Here is a 24,232-nt window from a genome sequence, read left to right on the forward strand (position 1 = left end):
TGCCCACCAGACACCGAGCAGTGCCAAGCGGTGGGGCCTAAGGAGAGGGAGCGGAGCCTGCAGGAGACGGAGCGCATGGGGAGCTGCGCATTCTGAAATTGGGGGTTGCTGGGGCAGTGATTGACCAGTGGGGAGGTGGGTAGAGACAGTAATCTCCCAATGCACTAACGTTCTGCATTCACAATAGTGCCCTCTAGCATTCCTCAGCTGGCTTCCCAATGTCAGTAGACTCCATCCACTTACCCGACTGGTGGGAATCACATTTTGCTTCATTTTTTTCTCTACGTGTCATAAGATCGCATCTGAGAGTTCGCCCAAAAAATGGGTGCAATTCTCTGCTGTTTTCATGCTCATTCGGAACTTAGAATATTTTTGGTAATACCGTCTCCTATAGTCTTTGAGCTTGTGACATGGTGCCTGGAGTGGAGCTGTGATTGAGTTTAGAAAAGATGCAAGATAAACCATAGCTGTTGAAAGAGGAATGCCAAAACACCTGCGAAAAGCTGCTGAAGGAAAACAAAATATAGACAAGGAATCGTTAACACAAGCTGAAGTCTGCAAGGTGAGACAAGAATAGCTGTAAATTTTCCACTCCCAGCTCCTGTCGAAATGAAAGGTGATGTGTGGCAGAACTGGCAATTTTTACACTTTCAATCTCATAGTTTTGCCGTTGCCAAAGAATATAATTGAAAAGCCAGAATTGATACAAGTAGCAATATGTTTAACATTGCTGAGGAGAGATGGGTACAAATTTTATTCCACCCCAAATCAATCCAATGAGCAAAAAAAGCAGACTGCGGAAATTTTGAAAACCTTGAAGGTACATTTTGTACCCCAAGTGAATGTAACTTAAGAATGGTATGTGTTCAACATTGGGGCTCAAGGTGACAAAGAATTCGGTGATCAGCATGTGACTGCAGTAACACAGCTTACAGAATCATGCAAATTTGTGCAACTAAAAGATGATTTCATTAAGGATAAATTGTCAAGGCATAAGAGATCCTGCAGTGAAGGCAAGTCTACTGAGAGAGGAGAAAGTACATAGAATTGTTAGCGCGAGTGAACAGATACCACACCACTCGCACCCAGAGCCAAGATTGATAGCAGCACAGTTTATTATAGTGTTTTACGTCGACGGAGGTACAATCAGGACACAGACAAGACAGTCCCGAAAAGTACTCTGCTTGCCTGCCAAAACGGAGTACAGTTATAGTAACGATCTGTTTTGATATGTAAATGGTTTGTGAGTGGTTTCCTGATATAATCATCCTGTTTCAATAGGTTTGTGGGTGTGGAGTTTGATGTGTAAATGGTTTTCTTTTATAGTTATCCCGTTAATGGGTTTTCTGGTCTAGAGTTTTAATATGTAAAGTTTGGTTTAAGAGTGTGATAATTGCTTTATGTCTCTGAATTCCTTTGGACAATGGGTGTTTGATGGGATGTCAGGAAGTTTTCCAGGTCTCATGGTATTTTCTGAATAGCATATTGATGCGAGTTCCTGAGTCTTTGTCAACCTGGTTTCTGTGTTTAAAAGATGCCTGCTTGCCTTACTCACACCTTTCTGGCTGAATGCTGTCCTGTTTTGCTTCATTTATCGAGTTATAGTTTAAGAAATATTCTAATCCTAATACCCACAAAATTTATGCCCGCCTACAGTCCCCCCTGTCGGTCAAAAGTGAATTTTTGTTGTTTATTTCCTTTTCACTTTTCTAACCGATCTTTCTCCCCTTTATTATATTTTGTGTCCGGTGCTTCCTGCCTCCGTACGCTGCAGTCGTACAGTTTAGGGAAGTCCCGGAGTTTGTCAAATCATGTGTAGGCGGGAGTAATCATCCCGCTTGGTTACCTGCCCCATCATACCAATTGTTCTAACTAAGTTCTTATGTGCTTTCATTCTCTTCCGCTGGCGGTAGGTGTAACATGTAGCCAATCCCCAGGAAAGGGCTAAGATGAGTTGGATGACCACCAGTGTGTGCGATGTAATTCGAACCCAGGGGTGGATGTTTACATTTAGACCCCAGTCCCACACCTTCTGTACCCATGTTTGACTTCGTAACGCCGTCTCGGTATCTTGTTCCAAGGTTTTGATGTGTGACTGTAACCGGTGGTATAATCGGACGGAGTGTCCTACTTTAAGTCGGAGCTCCCTTAGGACTTCGGTCAGGTGTGGGATGGGGGCTTGCTCGGGTTCTTGGTAGTCTCTTAGGTTGTCTTTTAGGGGGTCTGTGGCATTAAAGGCTATGGTCTGCCTATTTCGGATATTGGTGATGTGAGCTTGACCTATAGTGACTGGCTTGCGAGGGGTAAAACAGAAGTTAGGGTCGGGGATTGGGCATGTTAATCCGTTATATGTGAATGATGTACGTGTGGTAGCTACACAGTATCTACCCCGCCCCCCGTATCCTGCCCGGGCGAAATGTGGGTCTACGGGTATAATCTCTAAGGTGCAGTCCTGTGTTCGGTTAAACCCACATTCTGCTGCCTCTCCTTGTCTCAGTGGGTGAGGACAGATGGTGACCTCTCCCCTCTGCTTGCACCCTGCGAGAGAAACACTGGACATTATGCCATGTTTGGAGATGGCCATGTTTTCGGTTATGTGGTAGCGGAGGGAAGCATTGCCCCTAACAACACCAATATTTTCAATTCGGAAGATGGGGAATGGTCCAGCGTCCTGTGTGACCGTTGGAATTAGCAGAACCATTCCTATCCCGGTGCCCTCACTAACCTCGCAGTCGGGGATTACTGGATATACTCGTGTCATCCCCTTCAGGGTCCGGTCATCCAGCACCCCCTTCTGATCTGCGAGTTGCGCTAGTTGGGCGCTGTCGATCCAATCGGGCACTTCCCCCCTGTGTACCTGGTCCAAATTGTGTCGTATTTGTGCCACCATCCACTGACCATATGCATGGCATAACTGTCCCTGTTGTACCCGGGCAGTGTCTTCCCTTTCCCTGTCTATGAGGCGATTGATAGTTCGGGCATGTGCTTCTAACACTGCAATCCCATCTAGTTGGATATGGGCGCCCGCTTCCCCTAAGAATGCTTGTTCCGCCTGCTGGTCTAATGACCGCTGTAATATGTTTTTCATTACCCCTTTCAGCTGTTCAATTTTACTGTTGAGGCCCTGGATGTCAATGGAGTTAATCATTGTGTCTCCTGTATTCAGCCCTGTGAGCATATCATTGATAATACCCCGTTTGCTTCGGTATGTGTTGGTGTTTATGTTTCCCCTGTAGTGTGTGGCCCCCATTGCGTCAATGGCCCGTTTTATGGTCTCTCTCTCTAACATCTGATACAAGTTCTGTACCCGTTCTGAGCAATGCCTGGGTACCTGGATTCCTGAAATGTCGATCAGGACAGGTACCACCTCATGTTTTACGTTGTCGTACACAATTTCCCCCTCGTTCCACAACACCAGTCCTCCCTCCGGTCCCCTGCTTTGCAAGGGACAGGGTAAGATTTCGGGCCTTGTGGTCGTGGGGGCCCGCGTTGGAAGCGGTGCAAAACATACATACAATGAGACTGCGGGAGCCTCAACAGGTCCGTAATAGCCGCAAATGTCCATGTTTGAATTCAAAGTGTCCTGTGGTCGGGCCTCTTGTGGGTTGTCGGGGAGGGCGCAGAGAGTCCCAAAAACGCACTGGTCTCTGTTCTGGAGGTCCCGCTGTTGAATGCATGTTCGGAGTCCTTCTAAAGTGCAAGTGAAGCAGATCTCGTTGATACCCGGGTAAACTTGTAGCCATGCGTTAAGATAAGTTCTACTGTTCATAGGGTCCGGTCCAGCTGGCACACAGAGTGCCTCGGATGTGTTGAAGGCTACCCCGTGGAATCGCGGGTAGATGGGGTGTTCTTCGGGTGCCACACTCGTCAGGAAGGTCGCCGCGAGGATCATCCTCCAAGTGGTCCACATGGTTCTGGAGAGGGGTTGGGGGAGGATATATAAAACCTGGTGGCCGCCAGTCGTTAGGTTCATATTAGGTGATGAACTTGTCTTACTTATCTTATTCTTATTTCTATCTACATATATACATTCATGCCTCGGTTGGCATATAGTTCCTTTAGTGTTGGAAAATAAAGGTTGTTATTTCGATTTCCGCTGTAAGGACAAAGATGGTTAAGGGCCAATACGTGGAGTGGACGGAGCATCCTCTGTCCTTTCAGTCAGTCTGCTCTGTCCTCTTTCCCCGTGGTGATAGGATTTTACTTGCGACCAATGTTTCCATCGGCCTTTTCCTTTCACATCGACACACGCACATGTATCGCTGGTAAGGATAACCTCGTGGGGTCCCATCCATTTCGGTGCAAACCCGGGTCGGTCTGGGCAATCCGAATCAAAACCCTATCCCCTACTCGAGGGAGGGTGGGGGTATGACTGACATTTTCCTTTTTAGCCTGGTCTCTAATGGCTTGCTGGTCCCTGGCTGTGTGGTGCAGGTCTCGGAGTTGTGAATCTAAGTGTTGCACATATCGTTTGAGCTTGTCCCGGAGGGGTGTCATTTCTTCCCCTCCCACGGCGATGTTTTCGGGGAGTCGCATTGCTCTCCCGGTCATTAGTTCGAACGGGGTGAGCCCTATGGTTCGACCTGGGGTGGCCCGTAGGCGCATCAGGATACAGGGAAGGACATCTACCCACCCCTGACCTGTTTCTGCGATAGTTTTTGCTATCGTGTTCTTGAGGGTGCGATTCATTCTCTCTACCATTCCAGCACTCTGGGGGTGGTATGGTATATGGAACCGCTGTCGGATCCCTAAGGTTTTACATGCGTGTTTCATTACCTTGCCTGTGAAGTGTGTCCCCCCGCTGCGGTAATGAATCCGCGCCTATTCCATGCTATCATATAGTCGTGAACCACCCCGAACGCATATTGACTGTCCGTGTATATGTTTACCCTTTTGTCCCTTCCTGCGCTAAGGGCCTTTGTTAATGCTATAAGCTCGGCCACTTGAGCAGAGGTCTCCCCCCTTTTACCAATCGCTGGATAGGTTCTGCTATGGATGCAAACTGATCGATGAAATTCCGACAGTAATTAAAGAGTCCCATTACCCTACGCACCCCCCTAACTGTGTTCGGACGGGTCATGTTGGCAATTGCTGTTTTTCGGTCCGTGGGAAGGGTTTTCTTTCCCTGACTTATGTAATGCCCCAGATATCGGACCTCTGGTTTTGCGAGTTGTGCTTTGGTTGGGTTAACCTTAAATCCTGCTGTTTGTAAGCCCCGCAGGATTACTGACAGGGCTCCCAAATGCCCCGTCGGGTTAGTGGAGGCGATCAAGATGTCATCCACATATTGGAGAAAAGCGCTCTCATAGGGGGATAAGTTACAATTTTCGAGGGCTTTGCTCATAACCCGGTGGAATATGTTGGGGCTATTGTGGAATCCCTGGGGGAGACGGGTCCAGGTGTACTGTCTACCTCCACAGGTGAAGGCAAACTTCTCCTGGGAGTCTGGGTGGAGTGGAATTGACCAGAATCCGTTTGCTATGTCCAGCACGGAGAAGATACAATATTCAGGTCGCAGTCCGTTAAATATAGTGGCCGGGCTCGCAACGATAGGGTGTTCCTTTGGGGTGACCTTATTCAGGGCGGTATAGTCGATGGTTAGTCGGTAGTTCCCGTCTGGCTTACGGACGGGCCACATCGGGGAATTTGTGTGGGACACGGTGGGTCTCAGGATGCCCCGTTTAACCAAAGCCTGGACGATTGTTTCGGTTGCCTGTAACGCCTCGGGTTTTATGGGATATTGTTTATGAGGGGCATGGGCTGGTCCTTGTATTTGTAAAGGAAGGATTGTGACGAGACCGCAGTCTTGCTTGCCTGTAGCCCAGACCCGGGGTAGTGCTTGACATAAGAGTCCCACTAGTCCCTCCTTCTTCCAGTCTCGGGCCGTCGGAGCCGGAGCCCCCATGCCTATGGCTGCTACGTTCTTATTAGGGACCCAGTATCCTTGGATCCCGCTCTTGTGTTCTTTCCTTGCCGTCCACAGCAGGCGCTTATTGAAAGCGTCCACCACTGCTCCTAACTCTCCCAGGAGGTCTATTCCCAAAATTGTCCCTTCTTCATTTGGGCCCACCCAGAAGTGTACGGGGAGTATGATCCCCTCTACCTCAAGTAACACTGCTTCGCTCTGATATGCTATAGTCCTATCCCCCCCTATTCCTACTACTACTATGGAACGGTGGGTGGTGGGTAGTGCCATGTTGGTGAGGGATATTGAAGCCCCCGTATCTATTAATATTTTGCATCGCCGGCCCCCTAACGATGCATTCACCCAGATACGGGGGTCCGTTCCCGGGGCGGGGGCCGATGCCACTCATGCAGATTTTTGTGCCGCCAAGGTTTGTATAATGTCCAGCAGCTGCTGGTGGCTGAGGTGCGCTGGGTCCGAAACCACCTCGTTCTCCCTTATATCTGGGGCGCTTGCCGGGGTTTTCTCCAGTCTCTTCGGGGGCGCTCCCTTTCTCCTTGGGATCCTTCTGTCTTTGCAGGTAGATTCGGTGTGTCCGATTCTGCCGCACTTATTACATGTATTAGGAGGGTGCGGGATTATAGCTCGGCATTCCCTTTTGAAATGGCCTAATTCCCCGCACCTGTAGCAATGTCCTCCTTCAGTTCCTACCGCTGATATCCCTACTCTGGCGCCCTGTGTTTTCCTTTGCTGGTTGTCTACAGTGACAGCCCAGTTTTCTAATTCATTGAAGGTGTTAAAGTTTACCAATCCTGTCTTTAGGATAGCTTGGTGTGCTGGGCTCAGCCCATCCCTATATAACCGGAGGAATGCCGGATTCTGTCTATCTGCATCTGGCATTCCTCCGTGGGCTACAAAGGCATCGAATTTTCGTCGCCCGTATTCCTGAGCCCCTTCCTCCTTTTTCTGCGTTACTCCTACTATTACACTCCAACTCACGGGGACCTCCCCCATGGTCAGGATGATATCGTTTTTAAAGCCTGTCAGAGCCTGTTCCTGCTCCCGGCGGCTCCCGTCTAGGTCTGCACACCAAGTCCCATTCTGGTGTTCTGCCCGGAGCCGAGCCCAGTGATTCTCGGGCATCTTGGCTCTTACTAACCCTGCTATATCTCGGTTGTGTAAGTTGTGGCACAGTTGCATCCCTTTCATCTTTTGCCAAAAAATTACGTTACTGTGCCTGGGCTGCAGGGTTGGGAGCTTTTCTAGTAATTTCATAGTGCCCCCTGGCGAGAGTGACACATAAGTCATTTTAATTTGGGCCTGCCTTCCTCGCCCGTCTCTCCCTTGTCCCCCTGGGATACATTCGATCTTAAGAGGTGCTGCTTTGGCGTTTGGGGGATCGGTGGTTACCGGGGGACTCCCCCCTGTTTTAATCATGCTTTTAATTAGGTTCTTGTTTTTATCTGCTAGATAGCGGGTGAGGGACCCTTCCGGCCCCCATTCAAAAATGGTCTCAATGCTATCCATGTCGAATCTCTTAGCTAAGATCAGTGGTGTACTAATCCTGGTTTGGTGCTTCCCACAGATACTTGTGTAGGTATCCCTGGGGTTCCTGGTTTGGTGTTTCCACTGTCAGTACCTTTAAACCTTCAGCAGTAACACGCAGAGCCCGTCCTGCATGTAACGGGGAGATCACCGCTCACAGAGACAGGGGGGGCTCTGACCACGACTACAGGGGCCGGGGGCCACTCTTTCCTGACCAAATCCTACCGCTAAATCAATCCACAGAGGCTCGCCGTTTCCCTATCTCCCCGGGAATCACCCTGACCTGGGTGCGGACAAGCGTGGGATTGACCGCAGGTAGGAGTTCCCCCGGCGTGTAGCCGTTCTTTCGCGCTACCAGAGGTCTCCTGCTTGTAGTGCCCGAAGCACTCACAGAGGCTCCAGACTTAGTAGCGCCCGGACATGTAGCAGACTCCTCGCGGATCTGTTTCCAGTGGCCCAGACTTTCGCGCCTGCAGAGGTCCTACCCGACTTGCAGCGCCTGGACTTAAACCGAACTTCGTGAGTCCGCGTTCATTGGCCCTAACCCTGGACGTCCTCCCGGCCTCCCGGCCACTTAACCCTTGTCTTCCTTAGGTACCTTTTGGGTCAGCTAATGTCTGGTCGGGTCCGCTGTCAGGGATACGCGGAATGCAACAGTACACAATCAATTACAATTCGCGACCCCGCTCACCCGCCCAAAGAAGAACCTACCCCGCTGTGCAGCTCTCGATCGGGCTCTGTTCACAAGTTCAGATCGCGGCAGCCGTGGAACACCGCTGGCACTGGGAATTCCCGCGGACTTTAAATGAGTAAAGATACTCACCCAGTGTTTGAGAGGCGATGTTCCAGCGGCGGTCACCATCCCGGACGAGCCCCCAATTGTTAGCGCGAGTGAACAGATACCACACCACTCGCACCCAGAGCCAAGATTGATAGCAGCACAGTTTATTATAGTGTTTTACGTCGACGGAGGTACAATCAGGACACAGACAAGACAGTCCCGAAAAGTACTCTGCTTGCCTGCCAAAACGGAGTACAGTTATAGTAACGATCTGTTTTGATATGTAAATGGTTTGTGAGTGGTTTCCTGATATAATCATCCTGTTTCAATAGGTTTGTGGGTGTGGAGTTTGATGTGTAAATGGTTTTCTTTTATAGTTATCCCGTTAATGGGTTTTCTGGTCTAGAGTTTTAATATGTAAAGTTTGGTTTAAGAGTGTGATAATTGCTTTATGTCTCTGAATTCCTTTGGACAATGGGTGTTTGATGGGATGTCAGGAAGTTTTCCAGGTCTCATGGTATTTTCTGAATAGCATATTGATGCGAGTTCCTGAGTCTTTGTCAACCTGGTTTCTGTGTTTAAAAGATGCCTGCTTGCCTTACTCACACCTTTCTGGCTGAATGCTGTCCTGTTTTGCTTCATTTATCGAGTTATAGTTTAAGAAATATTCTAATCCTAATACCCACAAAATTTATGCCCGCCTACAGAATCATAGAATCCTACAGTTCAGTAGGAGGCCTTTTGGCTCATTGAGTCTGCACCGATCACAATTCCACCCAGTCCTATCGCCACAATCTCATGCATTTACCCTAGCTAGTCCCCCTGACACTAAGGGGCAATTTAGCATGGCCAATCCACCAAACCCGCACATCTTTGGATTGTGCAAGGAAACTGGAGCATCTGGGGGAAACCCATGCAGACACAGGAGAATGTGCAAACTCCACACAGACAGTGACCCAAGCCAGGAATCGAACCCAGTCCCTGGTGCTGTGAGGCAGCAGTGCTAACCACTGTGCCACCATGCCGCTCAGTTACTCTCAAGTCAACGATAGACGTGTACAGAACCCCAGAGGATATAAAGCTAGAGCACATGTTTGGCAGAACAGACTGAGGGACAAATCATGCTGAGATACATTCCAGGCTGAAAGAGCAGAACAATCATGGGCAGGATGCAAATACTGTGGAAGAGATCATACAAAGGAAAAGAAGGATTGTCGAGTGTGGGGGAAACAGTGTTTTAATTGCAGGAAGCTGAATCATTTCACATAGTTTGGCTAGAAAGAAGCAACCCAAGCCTATACCGATGGCAACTGGAGAGGTATCAGCTGAAAAGCCGAATGAAGCAACATGCAATAGGTTGGCACCATCAAGTGATAAATCCTTTGTGACTGTTAGAATGATGATTGCAGAAGGAGAGCATCAGGTGAACAGCGAATATCAGATAGACACTGGTATATCATGCAACATCATGACCTTCACAGACCTGTGCAAAGTGACTCGACATGGCGATCCAAAAATGTAGCCCTCAAAAGTAAGGTTGAGGTGATGCGATGGCATGACACTCATACCAAGAGGACAAATCAGTCTGTGAGCCCAATGCACTGGCAAGAAGGAAGATCTGGAGTTCCAGATTATAGACGCTACACAACAGCCACTCATCTCAGCTGAAGCAAATCTGAAACTTGGGCTGGCAGTGTGTCACAGCAAAACCATTCATTGCTAAACAGAACTAGAGGAGCATAAAGATGATTTACAGAGTTTGGATGTCTATCAGGATAATATCATTTCAAAGTAGATGGGAGTGCAAGACCAATAGAGTTAGCAAGGAAGTGATAACTCCTACAAACTGGATTAGCTGCACGGTAGCAGTGAAACACGCTGGAAAGCTGTGAGTATGCTGGGATCCAAAGAATCTAAATAAAGCTTTAAAGAGATCTCATGACCCCATTGAAAGAATGTTGCCACAACTTGCCAAGGCAAAGGTATTTACTACCCTCGATGTGAAGGATGGTTATTGGCAAGTGAAGCTGAATGAAAGCAACAGCAGTCTAACGCCATTCTGGATGCCATTGGAAGATACAGATGATAACCTGCCATTTGGAAGAATATCAACACAGACAACATTAGATAGTCAGTGATCTTCTCAGAGTGGATGATCTACTAGTCTATAGATGTGGGGATACAATGGAAGAAACCGTAGCTGAACATGATCAGAATTTAATACGATTGCTGGAGGGAGCTTGGCAGCTTGAAGCCGAAGAGTGAAAAAAGTGCAACTGAAGATGCTTGAATTAAAGCAGATAGGTGACATATTGATGACAAAAGGTCTTTGGATGGATCCGAATAAGGTGAGAGCTGTAACAATGCTGCAGCAATCAACAGACATGAAATCAGTGCATCAATTTGTTGGCTTGTGAACTATCCAGCAAAATATTTGCCCAGTTTGTTGTCAGAGTGTGAGCCACTGCCAAGAAGGTGCAGTGGGGCACAGAACAAGGAGCAGCATTCACTGGAACCAAACAACTAGTGACAACAACATCAGTGCTGCAGTAATATATCAATGATTACTGATATCAAGGATATCATAGAATCTCTACAGTGCGGAAAGAGGCCATTCAGCCCATCGAGTCTGCACTGACTCTCTGACAGAGTACCTCCCCTAGGCCCTTTTCCCCACCCTATACCTGTAACCCCACACATTTACCATCACTATTCCATCTAACCTACACATCTCGGAACATTAAGGGGCAATTTAGCATGGCCAATCTATCTAACCTGCATATCTTTGGGCTGTGGGAGGAAACTGGAACACCCAGAGAAACCCTGCGCACTCAGGGGGAGAATATGCAAACTCCATGCAGACAGTCATCGGAGGCCGGAATTGAATCTGAGTCCCTGGAGTTGTGAGGCAACAATGCTAACCACTGTGTACAGTCACCTTACAGTGAGACACCAGCGAGACAGACCTTGGAGCAAGTTTACTGCAGCAAGGACAGCCAGTTGCATTTGCATCCAAGGCACTAATGTAAGCTGAATGGTGTTATGTACTGACTGAGAAAAGCTCCTGGCTATTGTGTTTGCTCGTGAGCATTTTAATACCTGCTTGGGAGAGACAAAATAACAGTCGAGTCTGACCACAAGCCACTTCAAAGGAATTTTATTAACCTGCTCCTATCTGATCCAAAGTATCAGCAAAGAATATTACTTCACTTACATTGATGTCATCTGGGCGTGACATCCAAACAGGTGAAATGTATATTGCTGACATGCTGTCAAGAACAGCATTCCCCATGAAGAAAGTTAAGGATGCTGAAACAGAATGTGAAATCTTCCAGATTCAACGCGAGGCAATAGCTTGACATATTCTGGAACTTATTAACCCTGCCAAGAAATTGAATCTGACAGATAAGCATCTTAGTCAAATCAAGCAAACTACCCAACAAGATGCAACTCCCAAAGTGCAACAAGAGGTACTGATGAGGATTGCTTCAAGGATACGTTTATGGTGAAAAGAGCATATTGGACATAGAGGTGAATTGACAGCCCAAGTTGTACAAAGAAAATAGAGTCATTATCCCAAAGGAGATGTGAGGAAAGACGCTGAAGCACATCTATACAAACCACCAAGGAATTGAATCAAGTCAGGGAAAGGCAAGAGAAGTGCTCTACTGGCTAAACATGAGTAATGAAATTAACAATCACATCTGCCAGTGGGGTGCTTGTAATGAGAACAAGCTAAACAAGCTAGAGAGTCGTTCATGATGCATGGCATCTCAGACAGACAATGGATGAAGCTAGGAGTAGACCTCTTCACTATAGCAGAAACTGATTACCTTATCACTGTAGACTATTATTCTGACTACTGGGAGTTAGACCAGCTGACATCAATGATGATGGGGGAGGTAGTAAGTTGCTTGAAAGCACACCAGTCATTATGACATTCCGGCATTGTGATAAATGGCCTTAGGACCGTGAGTGAACAATTCAGCCAATTCATAAATGATTGGGAAATTCAACACTAATCATAATCTCCTCACTATTCCCAAACAAATGGATAGGCTGAGGTTGCAGTGAAAATCATCAAAGGAATCATCAATTGAGCAAATCTAATACAGATGTATATAAGGCAATCCTCGAGTGGAGAAATACACTGACTGAAGGCATGGAAAGTGGTCCAGGCCAAAGACTAATGTCACATCACACACAAACTACTCTTCCAATAGCAAAAAAGCTACTGAAACCACAAGTTTTTTTTTAATTCGTTCGTGGGACATGGGCGTCACTGGCTGGCCAGCATTTATTTGCCCATCCCTAGTTGCCCTTGAGAAGATGATGGTGAGCTGCCTTCTTGAATCACTGCAGTTCATGTTCTGTGGGTTGACCCGCAATGCCATTAGGGGGGGAATTCCAGGATTTTGACCCAGCGACTGCGAAGGAACAGCTATATGTTTCCAAGTCAGCATGGTGAGTGGTTTGGAGGGGAACTTGCAGGTGGTGGTGTTCTCATGTATCTGCTGCCATTGTCCTTCTAGATGGAAGTGGTCGTGGGTTTGGAAGGTGCTGTTTAAGGTTTGGTGAATCGTTGCAGTGCATCTTGTAGATAGTACACACTGCTGCTACTGAGCGTCAGTGGTGGAGAGATTGAATGTTTGTAGATGTGATGCCAATAAAGCGGGCTGCTTTGTCCTGGATGGTGCCAAGCTTCTTGAGTGCTGTTGGAGCTGCACCCATCCAGGCAAGTGGGGAGTATTCCATCACACTCCTGACTTGTGCCTTGTAGATGGTGGACAGGCTTTGGGGAGTCAGGAGGTGAGTTACTCGCCGCAGTATTCCTAGCCTCTCACCTGCTCTTGTAGCCATTGTGTTCATGTGGTGAGTCCAGTTGCGCTTCTGGTCAATCGTAACCCCAAGGATGTTGACAGCGGGGGATTCAGTGATGGTTACACTGTTGAATGTCAAGGGGCAGTGGTTAGAATGTCTCTTGTTGGTGATGGTCATTGCCTGGCATTTGTGTGGCACGAATGTTATTTGCCACTTGTCAGCCGAAGCCTGGATATTGTCCAGATCCTGTTGCATTTGAACATGAACCGCTTCAGTATTTGAGGAGTCGTGAATGGTGCTAAACATTGTGCAATCATCAGCGAACATCCGCACTTCTGACCTTATGATGGAGGGAAAGTCATTGATGAAGCAGCTGAAGATTGTTGGGCCTTGGACACAATCCTGAGGGACTCCTGCAGAGATGTCCTGGAGCTGAGATGACTGACCCTCCACAACCACAACCATCTTCCTATGTACCAGGTATGACTCCAACCAGCGGAGAGTTTGCCCCCTGATACCCATTGATTCCAGTTTCGCTCAGACTCCTTGATGCCACACTCGGTCGAATGCAGCCTTGATGTCAAGGACTGTCATTCTCGCCTCACCTCTGGAATTCAGCTCTTTTGCCCATGTTTGAACCAAGGCTATAATGAGGTCAGGAGCTGAGTGACCCTGGCGAAACCCAAACTGGGCATCACTGAGCAGGTTATTGCTGAGCAGCTGCTGCTTGATAGCACTGTTGATGACCCCTTCCAACACTTTACTGATGATCGAGAGTAGACTGATTGGGCGGTAATTGGCTGGGTTGGATTTGTCCTGCTTTTTGTGTACAGGACATACCTGGGCAATTTTCCACATTGTTGGGTAGATGCCAGTGTTGTAACTGTACTGGAAGAGCTTGGCTCAGGGAGCGGCAAGTTCTGGAGCACAAGTCTCCAGTACTATTGCTGGAATGTTATCAGGGCCCAGTGCCTTTGCAGTATCCAGTGCCTTCAATCGTTTCTTGATATCACGTGGAGTGAATTGAATCGGCTGGAGGCTGGCATCTGAGATGCTGGGGACCACTGGAGGAGGCCGAGATGGATCATCCACTCAGCACTTCTGGCTGAAGATTGCTGCGAATACTTCAGCCTTATCTTTTACACTGATCTGCTGGGCTCCTCCATCATTGAGGATGGGAATATTTGTGGAGCCTCCTCTTCCAGTGAGTTGTTTAATTGTCCATCACCATTCTTGACTGGTTGTGGAAGGACTGCAGAGCTTAGATCTGATCCATTGGTTGTGGGATCGCTTAGCTCTGTCTATCACTTGTTGTTTTTGCCATTTGGCATGCAAGTAATCCTGTTTGGTAGCCTCACGAGCTTGACATCTCATTTTTAGGTATGCCTGGTGCTGCTCCTGGGATGCCCTCCTGCACTCTCCATTGAACCAGGATTGATCCCCTGGCTTGATGGTAATGGTTGAGTGCGGGATATGCTGGGCCATGAGGTTGCAGATTGTGCTGGAGTACAATTCCGCTGCTGTTGATGGTCCACAGCGACTCATGGATGCCCAGTCTTGAGCTACTAGATCGGTTCGAAGTCTGTCCCATTTAGCACGGTGATAGTGCCACACAACACGATGAAGGTTATTCTCAATGTGAAGGTGGAACTTCGTCTCCACAAGGACTGTGCAGTGGTCACTCTTACCGATACTGTCATGGGCAGATGCATCTGCAGCTGGCAGATTGGTATGGATGAGTTCAAGTATGTTATTTCCTCTTGTTGGTTCCTTCACCACTTGCTGCAGACCCAGTCTAGCAGTTGTATCCTTTAGGACCCGACCAGCTCGATCAGTAGTGCTGCTGCTGAGCCACTCTTGGTGGTGGACATTGAAATCCCCCATCCAGAGTACATTTTACGCCCTTGCCACCCTCAGCGCTTCCTCCAAGTGTTGTTCAAGTTGGAGGAATACTGATTCATCAGCCGAAGGAGGACTGTACGTGGTAACCAGTAGGAGGTTTCCTTGTCCATGTTTAACCTGAAGCCATGAGACTTCATGGGGACTGGAGTCAATGTTTAAGGGCTCCCAGGGCAACTCCCTCCCGACTGTATACCACTGTGCCGCCACCTCTGCTGGGTCTGCCCTGTCGGTGGGACAGGACATATCCAGGGATGGTAATGGTGGTGACTGGGGTGTTATCCATAAGGTATGATTCCATGAGAACGACTGTGTCCAGCTGTTGCTTGACTAGTCTGTGAGACAGCTCTCCCAATTTTGGCACTAGCCCCCAGATGTTAATAAGGAGGACTTTGCAGGGTCAATGGGGCTGTTTGTTTTGCCGTTGTCTTTTCTGATGCCTAGGTCGATGTCAGATGGTCTGTCTGGTTTCATTTCTTTGTTGAGACTTTGTAGTGATTGCTACAACTGAGTGGCTTGCTGGGCCATTTCAGAGGGCAGTTGAGAGTCAACCACATTGCTGTGGATCTGGAATGACGTATAGGCCAGACCAGGTAAGATGGCGGATTTTCTTCCCTAAAGGGCAAGGTGGGTTTTTCTGACAATCGACAGTGGTTTCATGGTCATCAGTAGATTCTTAATTCCAGATATTTTTTATTGAATTCAAATTCCATCATCTGCCGTGGGAGGGATTCAAACCCAGGTCTCCATAACATTATTGGGGTTTCTGGATTAATAGTCAAGTGATAATCCCATTAGGCCATCGCCTGATTGCTATTCGGCTTTTAATTTAAACACCTTCCAAGCATTCCAGTTTAATGAGACAAACAAGAACAGTAATCAACTCTTTAATTCATTCAACAATCTCTCCCTTTATTTAACACCTCAGGTACCAACCCAAATGTAAACAGTTGCAACTCATTAGCTCTTTTACTGAACTTTAACTTTTAACTGCAGATTAATGTTAACTGAACATTAACTTTATTATCTAACTGAAAATAAATACCACTGAGTTTAGGAAAAACCTTGGCCAAGAAATATCTTCAATGTAGAATCTATCTTCTTCTCTAAAACATCCTTCAGGGCACATGTCTAACAACGGTTAGTCTCTATAGAGTTGTCGCTGGCAAACAAAGGACTGCAGTGCCTTTTATCCATAAATCCTCCACTTGCTTCCAGAAGATTCTCTGTCATCCAGACAACTGTATAACCAGAGATCGATCACACGGTTCGAATATCCAATGAAATTACTTGCAAATGATGCCATTACGCTTTACTTCACATGACATGTACCACATAATGACAATAAAATTTGAGGCCATGATGTCTGTTCAAATGTAAACAACTTCCCTTATTTAGTCAACACAGGAAGCTTCAGATCACAGTTCCCAGACCAGATACCTGACTCAGAGCAACTTTACGACCTGCATCTGGTTTTAATTATAAGTTGAGCAAAAATCCCAGCATGCTTAATTCCCCATTAGAATAGCCATTTTAAAGCAAATATTGACATTATTGTTGTTAAATCATTGTTGTAGCTGTTCTTTGTCCATCTACATGATGAAAGGCGTGAGTGAAGAAAATCAAGGTGAAGCAGTAGACAGCCAAATTTCACTTTGACAAAACTGCCAAACCATTGCCAGAGCTGCACCTTGGAGAGCACATCAGGCTCCGAATCTTCAGTGCTCTCAACAGGAGTCACATAGTAACCTAGGACATGTGTGGATCATGTGACCTCAATCTTACGCAGTGGTAGTGGGTGACCAAATGAACTGGTGCAAGCACAGGCATATACAAACAGTGAGGCAAGCTGCTCCTTCACTGCGGGCGGGTGGTCAACCAGGAAGAGGAGATCTCACCAACTGCACAGGCATAAAAAACCCATCACTCTGAGGTCCACCAGTGCCCAACAACAGAAATGGAACAACAGCAGCAGTTTCCACGGCAACAAGTGCCACAGGAATGACACTCCCCAGGAAGGCACATCATTCAGATGAACAGCCAATGATATTGTGTATGTGTACCATGAAGTGACCAGCCTGATTTAATGACTTATACATATGCAGAGAGTAATGAGAATAACAAACAGCATGAGAACAATTGTGGTACAGTGGGTGATTCCCAGTCACACATGATAGTACATGATTAGTTGTCTGTTGGTTATTTATGGAAAGGGGGATGTTTGGGTTTCGAAATGCAATCATTGGGCCCGATTTTACCAAAACGGGCGCAAAATCACGGTAAAGTTGGGCATCGGGCCTTTAACGCGGTGCACACCCGTCCTAACAGAGCGCGGCTTTACCAACACCCGGATCGGGCGGCCTGCCGATTTAAATGCATTTGTTTGCATTTAAATCGACTTAATGAAGCGCGCGCCCAACTCTACCACCAAATCCCACTTTACCACCGTGCGGCTCAATCCACGTCTGCATTTTTAATGACCTGGTAAATAAAAGTCGGAAGCCGGAGCTTCCTCAGTGAGGGTTGGCGAGGAGGTAGGCGCGTTGCGTTCGGAGGCTCCCCGGTACTTACGCGTGTCTTGAGTGGCGGCCATTCCGCTGTCCCGGGTCCGTGGCGTCTCTGCGAGTGTGTGGGGGGGAGGGAGGGCTGTTGCTGCGCACGAACTCCGATGTCCTCAGGTCCTGCAGTGCAGCTCACTTCAGGCTGAAGGCTGAAAATGTGCACACAGTGCAGATAGCACTGCTGCAGCCTTCCAATGTTACCAGGGGCTGCGACTGTGTGCAGCATGTAGCTGGGGGGCATGGGGGGCTGTGACTGTCGATGGATATCTGGTTGGGGGGGGGGAGGATGGGGGGACGGATGGACTTGGGAGAATCTTGCAAACTGCAAATAATGTAGCATCCTCTTTGTGCTGCCTAATTATCTATGAGAAAGGTAATTAAACTACAGTGTCCTAGTGAGCAATTAGTGACCTGTATAATACATTTGTGATCTGTAACTGGATTGTTGATGCTCAAATGTTCGGAGTCCTGTGGTGAACTTGGCAGAATTGTCCCCATGGTGGAACTTGGTTGGAAATAAGATTCAAGGAGATTATTACATCTGGGAAACCAACCACAGTGAAAAGAAGCTTGTATTGGCAACTCTTCTCTCACATTCCATGGCAGATGTGCCCCTGCTTATGAATGTGACTTGCATGGGCAACGTTGGGTGCAGCTAATCTGCCTCTGGAGCAGCCTTGGATCCTTTGTCATCTTGTTTTCATCTGAACATTGCACAGAATTAGAGGAATTCCCTTTGGAAGATAATGTCAAAATTATAATCGCAGGAACTAAAAACCTGACAGTCAAAAATCTGGGATAATATTTCAAAATGTATATCCCCCCATCCATGTTCTGGAATATTATCCCAGATTTTTGACTGTCAGGTTTTTAGTCCCTGCGATTATAACTTTGACATTATCTTCCAAAGGGAATTCCTCTAATTCTGTGCAATGTTCAGATGAAAACAAGATGAAAGAAAGGATCCAGGGCTGCTCCAGAGGCAGATTAGCTGCACCCAACGTTGCCCATGCAGGTCACATTCATAAGTAGGGGCACATCTGCCATGGAATGTGAGAGAAGAGTTGCCAATACAAGCTTCTTTTCACTATGGTTGGTTTCCCAGATGTAATAATCTCCTTGAATCTTATTTCCAACCAAGTTCCACCACGGGGACAATTCTGCCAAGTTCACCACAGGACTCTGAACATTTGAGCATCAACAATCCAGTTACAGATCACAAATGTATTATACAGGTCACTAATTGCTCACTAGGACACTGTAGTTTAATTACCTTTCTCATAGATAATTAGGCAGCACAAAGAGGATGCTACATTATTTGCAGTTTGCAAGATTCTCCCAAGTCCATCCGCGCCCCCCCCCCCCCCTCTCTGCTCTCTCTGCTGTTTTGCATTTCGCACCCGGGCGCGCTGCTTTGGATTTTTTCGAACTGCGCATGCGCAGTTCACAACTCAGATCGGTCCGCCAGCGCTAAGCAACGCCGACAGCGCGCATCGGGCCAGAGCCGGCAAAACACGTATGGGCGCGCTGCAAAGAGGATTCCGGGCTTGGATCCATATTACACCCGGATCCTGCCCTTAGGCTCCGATTGGTAAAATCGGGCCCATTATTGTTGCCAGGATTCTCCGGCCTCCTGCAGCATTTTTTCCAATGGCAGGAGGCAGCGCACAAATTGTCCGGCAGCGGGATCTTCCGGTTTCCACCACTGTCAGTGGGATTTCCCATTGATTCCACCCCATGCTGTCGGGAAGCATACAGGATTGACTCTGTGTGCTAATTGTTAGCAACCACCAATTCTTTCAGAATGTGAACTATTTCACACGTGGAGTCTCATTCCTTCAAGCACTGATTGTTTTAGAAGATTTAAATTTTCAATTTATTTCTCTCTTCTCATTTTCTCTCTGTCCTCATTCAATGTTTGTTTCCCTCTCTTTAGGCCAAATTTTCCCAAGAGCATAACAGACACCACATTGTGATCATTTCCAGCTACTGACCACCGACCGCCCCCCCCCACCTCCCCCCCCCCCCACCGCCCCCCCCCCCCCCCCCCACCCCCCCCCCCCCCCCCCCCTCCCCCCCAGCCCCCCGGCCCCCCAGCCTCCTCTAAGTTGTTGAGCAACATCTGACTGAATTTTTGGGGAGATGACTTCATTGTGATCAGCGAGCACTTGATTAGAAACAAAGCTAGACACGGCCAGTCGCAGTTACAAACACCTCCAGCTGTAAAGTTTCCTTGCCATTTTACAGTGACTTAGACTGACCCTCCCCCCGCCTTCTCCAAGGCACACCATCCCACTGCCCCCGCCCTCCCACTGCCAGCCCCAAAAAGCCCTGCTTTCATTATGGCAAGGCAGTGGCAATGCATGCATTCCTCTTTGCTGTTTTCCTTTTTTCTACAATGGATTGGCTGGTTACTGCTTTAGTCAATGGCTCCCCATTGTGCAGTCATCTCGTATGCTTGAAAGAGGGCTATGGACACAAGGTGTGGTCTGTGTGTCTCTGACAGCATTGTACCTCTTTGGCAAAATACCTCTCAATTGCTTACTTAATTACTTTAATTTGCTGTTCACCACTTGCGGGCGAGAAGCTGTTCTCCGTGAGTAGCCACCTCCTGTAAAATTGAGCCAAGGTTACAATGTGTTGGGCAACTTGCATTTCATCCTCTTCTGCAAAATTACTGGCGCATCTGCCTCTGCTCTGGGGCAAAATTCAGCCCTTTATTTCTCCTTCTGCACCTGATTTGATTCTAATACATCTTCTCTCAGTCTTCCCTCTGTTTCTTAAAACTCATTTGTTAAAGAATTACACTGTTTGCATCATCATTCTCCAAGCTCCCAGATACCATTTGCCCTTTACCATGTCATGGTCAGCTCCCACTTCCAGGAACTTTGTGGACAAAACCTTTTATATGTAAATGTGCAAGAATAACTTTAAATAAAATGACAGAGATGCTCCACTCCAGCAACATCTAACCCATTGTAATTTGTTGTTTGTTCAATGTAATTATATACATGCTTTTTTTATAACTTGCAATAAAAGTTCAAAACCCAGCGCAATTTTGCTCAATGATATCTTGTTTTAATGACTCTTAAGGAACACTGATAATAACTTGGTTGAAATTTTCAGGAATGGGTTTGAGAAAAATTAAGCTTCACATTCAACAGTGATCAATTATGAGAATAATTAATAAATGAAAATGATGATGATGCCAATGATGCCATCTCTGTGAAAGAGTTTATAAAATATTAGCATGTGTCCTTCAGAAAACCTGATGCAAACTTAAAAGCCGAATTCTCCGACCTCGCCCACGGCTGGGATTCTCCCCCTACTGCAGTGAATGGAGTTTTGGCAGAGCGCCAAATTCTCCGTTCTCACTGGCAATGGTGACAGGGTGAAGGAGATCGGAGAATCCCGGCCAAAGTATTTCAGTAAAACCTGGAAATTCTAGTTTGATTTTTTTTTCTGCTCATTTGTGAAGTCTGACACCAACTGCATTCACTATGGACAAACCAATAATTCAAGAAAACTGGTCTTTATTTACAGTGAATTGTGATCAATAAATATTTGATAACAGGTACATCAGTATGCACAATTTCTGTCGTTTGCAAAAATAATCAGTCATGCCAGATTTAAGCAGAACATGTTTGAAGGAGATAAGGTTAAGTGAGGTCAGCAGTTTTGAAATATTTACTGGACAATGGAAGATTGCAGCCTTGTCATATCTGGCTGACAAAATACTAGTGAGACTTCGAGAAATCAATTCTCTGGAAGTTTCTTATTGTGGCCTGCAATTAATACAGAGCTCTCCAGGACTCTGGCGTATTTTACAACATGCCATTGCCTATCTACTGCCAAGAATCTGAACAGCAGCATGATTCAGGGTTACTCACCAGAGTTAACAAGCTGGATGTGAGTTTTATTGGTCCATTAAATTAGAGATTACACAAACCCTGTTTAAAATAATCATAACAGGTGCATTGTTGTGCTTGTATTTATATATATCCATGCTTTTTGACCTCACGGGTCTTTCCTCTGGGTAATAAAGTAAAGCTTAACACAAAAGATTTTTGCTAAGTTACAAAGCAACGGAGCAGTTGCCATAGAAACGATGGTGACTAAACCCAGCTTTTCACTGTCACAGAGTACTGAGAGGCTCAAGGCAAATCTCAGAGCAAGCATAATGCACCAGAGACTCCACCACCAGATTTCTCAGTTCTTTCACACCCCTGAAAGTTTACATAGAAACATAAAGCAGGAGTAGGCCATTCGGCCCTTCAAGCCTGCTCTGCCATTCATTATGATTATGGCTGATGAAATTCAATATGCTGATCCTCCTTCCCTCCCATACCCCTTGATCCCTTAACCCTAAGAGCTAAATCCAATTTCTTTTCAAAATCACACAGTGGTAGTGAATTCCACACATTCACCACCCTCTGGGTGAAGAAATTTCTCCTCAGCTCAGTCCTGAAAGGTTTACCCCTTATCCTCAAACAATAACCCCTAGTTCTGGACTCCCCCACCATCAGGAACATTCTTTCCCTGTTTAACCCTGTTAGAATTTTATAAGTTTCTATGGGATCCCCTTTCACTCTTCTAAACTCCAGTGAATATAATCCTAACTGATTCGGTCTGTCCTCATGTAACAGACAATATCTGCAACATGCTGCTCGTTATATAATGGCCGGAATTCTCTGACCTCACCCATGGCTGGGATTCTCCAGTCCTGCTGTGACGAATGGAGGTTTGGCTGAGCACCAAATTCTCCGTTCTTGCTGGCAGCAGCAGTGGGGCGTGCGAGGTCGGAGAATTCTGGCCAATATCTAAGCGGGTTATGTCCATACATTTCTAAATATTAAAAAGAGACTCTAATGACTATAAGGAAAATGATTTTTGTGTTCTAGCTGTTGTATAATCATAAAAGCATTTGTGAAGGAATCATTTATGATTTAATCACACCTTGAGGGGCCGGTTAGCTCAGACGGCTAGCGCGTGGTTCAGCAAAACACCGCCAGCATGGCTTTGATTGCCACCCTGGCTGAGCTAGACCTGAGGTCTGCCTCCTCCCCATGGTACCTGGGAGAGAAAGACAATGGCAAACAACAACTGACAAAAACCACCAAAGGTAACAGCTCAGGGTGAAGGATTAGCAGGCGATGAGGCAAGAACCTGCCTTCAGGCAGTGCATACATTCCGTATCATAACTTTATTATCATGCATAGCTCCTGGATTCTTTTTAAATAAATCTGAAAAGTTGCACTACATTTTAAAAGTTTTGGTCACAAAAGTTGACTCTGAAGCACTGATCATTTTGGGGTGATGGCTACCATTTTAGTACCAAATCCACACCACCTCTGCTGACCTCTGACACAGTGCCAAACATCATCTTGGCAGCATGGACTTTGAGAGTTTACACTAGAAATACACAGAGTTGTGCTATACATGGAGAAGACATTATCTGGAACTGCAAGGGCTCGAGGCACACCACTTGCTCCCAGTGGTGGGTGATAGTAGCAATCTCCCCGGGCCAAAACATGAGAGCGAAATGGTGCAGAGGCAGCAAATGAGAAGAAAAGCTACTTGCAGAGGGAGGAGAGGGAGAAGGACTATTATCCGTTTAGGGTCTGCAGGCAGCACTTTTCTGGCTTCCAGCTAAGCCAGGCGCAGTGTGTGCCTCATCTGCAATTTATAAAGGAGGTGCTCACAGAACAATCCCAGCTCTCCTAAGCAGACCTGCAGCCTCAGAGCCGTGCGAGAAAGGCACTGCCTCCTTATACAAAGCTCTGAATGTGACCGAGGCCTTGAATTCCTTTGTGCCGTGATTCTGCCAGGCTGGAGCAGGCAACATCTGTAACATCTTCATGTCTGTCATCCACACTGTGTCCTCTGTAACCAGAAGGAAGCAAGCAGAGAACATGGCTTTACCTGGATAAGAACATAAGAAATAGGAGCAGGAGTAGGCCATCTAGCCCCTCGAGCCTGCCCCGCCTTTCAATAAGATCATGGCTGATCTGACGTGGATCAGTACCACTTACCCGCCTGATCCCCATAACCCTTAATTCCCTTACCGCTCAGGAATCCATCCATCCGCGCTTTAAACATATTCAGCGAGGTAGCCTCCACCACCTCAGTGGGCAGAGAATTCCAGAGATTCACCACCCTCTGGGAGAAGAAGTTCCTCCTCAACTCGGTCTTAAACCGACCCCCCTTTATTTTGAGGCTGTGTCCTCTAGTTTTAACTTCCTTACTAAGTGGAAAGAATCTCTCCGCCTCCACCCTATCCAGCCCCCGCATTATCTTATAAGTCTCCATAAGATCCCCCCTCATCCTTCTAAACTCCAACGAGTACAACCCCAATCTCCTCAGCCTCTCCTCATAATCCAAACCCCTCATCTCCGGTATCAACCTGGTGAACCTTCTCTGCACTCCCTCCAATGCCAATATATCCTTCCTCATATAAGGGGACCAATACTGCACACAGTATTCCAGCTGCGGCCTCACCAATGCCCTGTACAGGTGCATCAAGACATCCCTGCTTTTATATTCTATCCCCCTCGCAATATAGGCCAACATCCCATTTGCCTTCTTGATCACCTGTTGTACCTGCAGACTGGGCTTTTGCGTCTCATGCACAAGGACCCCCAGGTCCCTTTGCACGGTAGCATGTTTTAATTTGTTTATAACAAATATGGGGGATAGTGGGATCCCCCATATTGCTGGGTA

The 24,232-nt window shown here is 47.0% G+C and overlaps 1 protein-coding gene across 2 annotated transcripts; it reads right to left on the reverse strand.

The window, feature by feature from the left end:
• Positions 1 to 1,257: 1,257 nt before the first annotated feature.
• On the reverse strand, positions 1,258 to 8,933 carry LOC144503695 (uncharacterized). Of its 2 annotated transcripts, none has more exons than XM_078228453.1 (2): positions 8,162 to 8,933; positions 1,258 to 3,914 (listed from the first exon to the last, which is right to left on the reverse strand). In XM_078228453.1, exon 2 carries the CDS (start codon positions 3,908 to 3,910, stop codon positions 1,805 to 1,807), a length of 2,106 nt encoding a protein of 701 aa, XP_078084579.1. In that variant the 5' UTR covers positions 3,911 to 3,914; positions 8,162 to 8,933; the 3' UTR covers positions 1,258 to 1,804. The 2 variants fall into 2 exon arrangements, with proteins under 2 accessions (XP_078084579.1, XP_078084570.1); XM_078228444.1 differs by having other exon boundaries at positions 8,274 to 8,315.
• Positions 8,934 to 24,232: the final 15,299 nt, after the last annotated feature.

This window comes from Mustelus asterias, chromosome 2 (assembly GCF_964213995.1).
Source record: "Mustelus asterias chromosome 2, sMusAst1.hap1.1, whole genome shotgun sequence".
NCBI classification, from domain to species: Eukaryota; Metazoa; Chordata; class Chondrichthyes; order Carcharhiniformes; family Triakidae; genus Mustelus; species Mustelus asterias.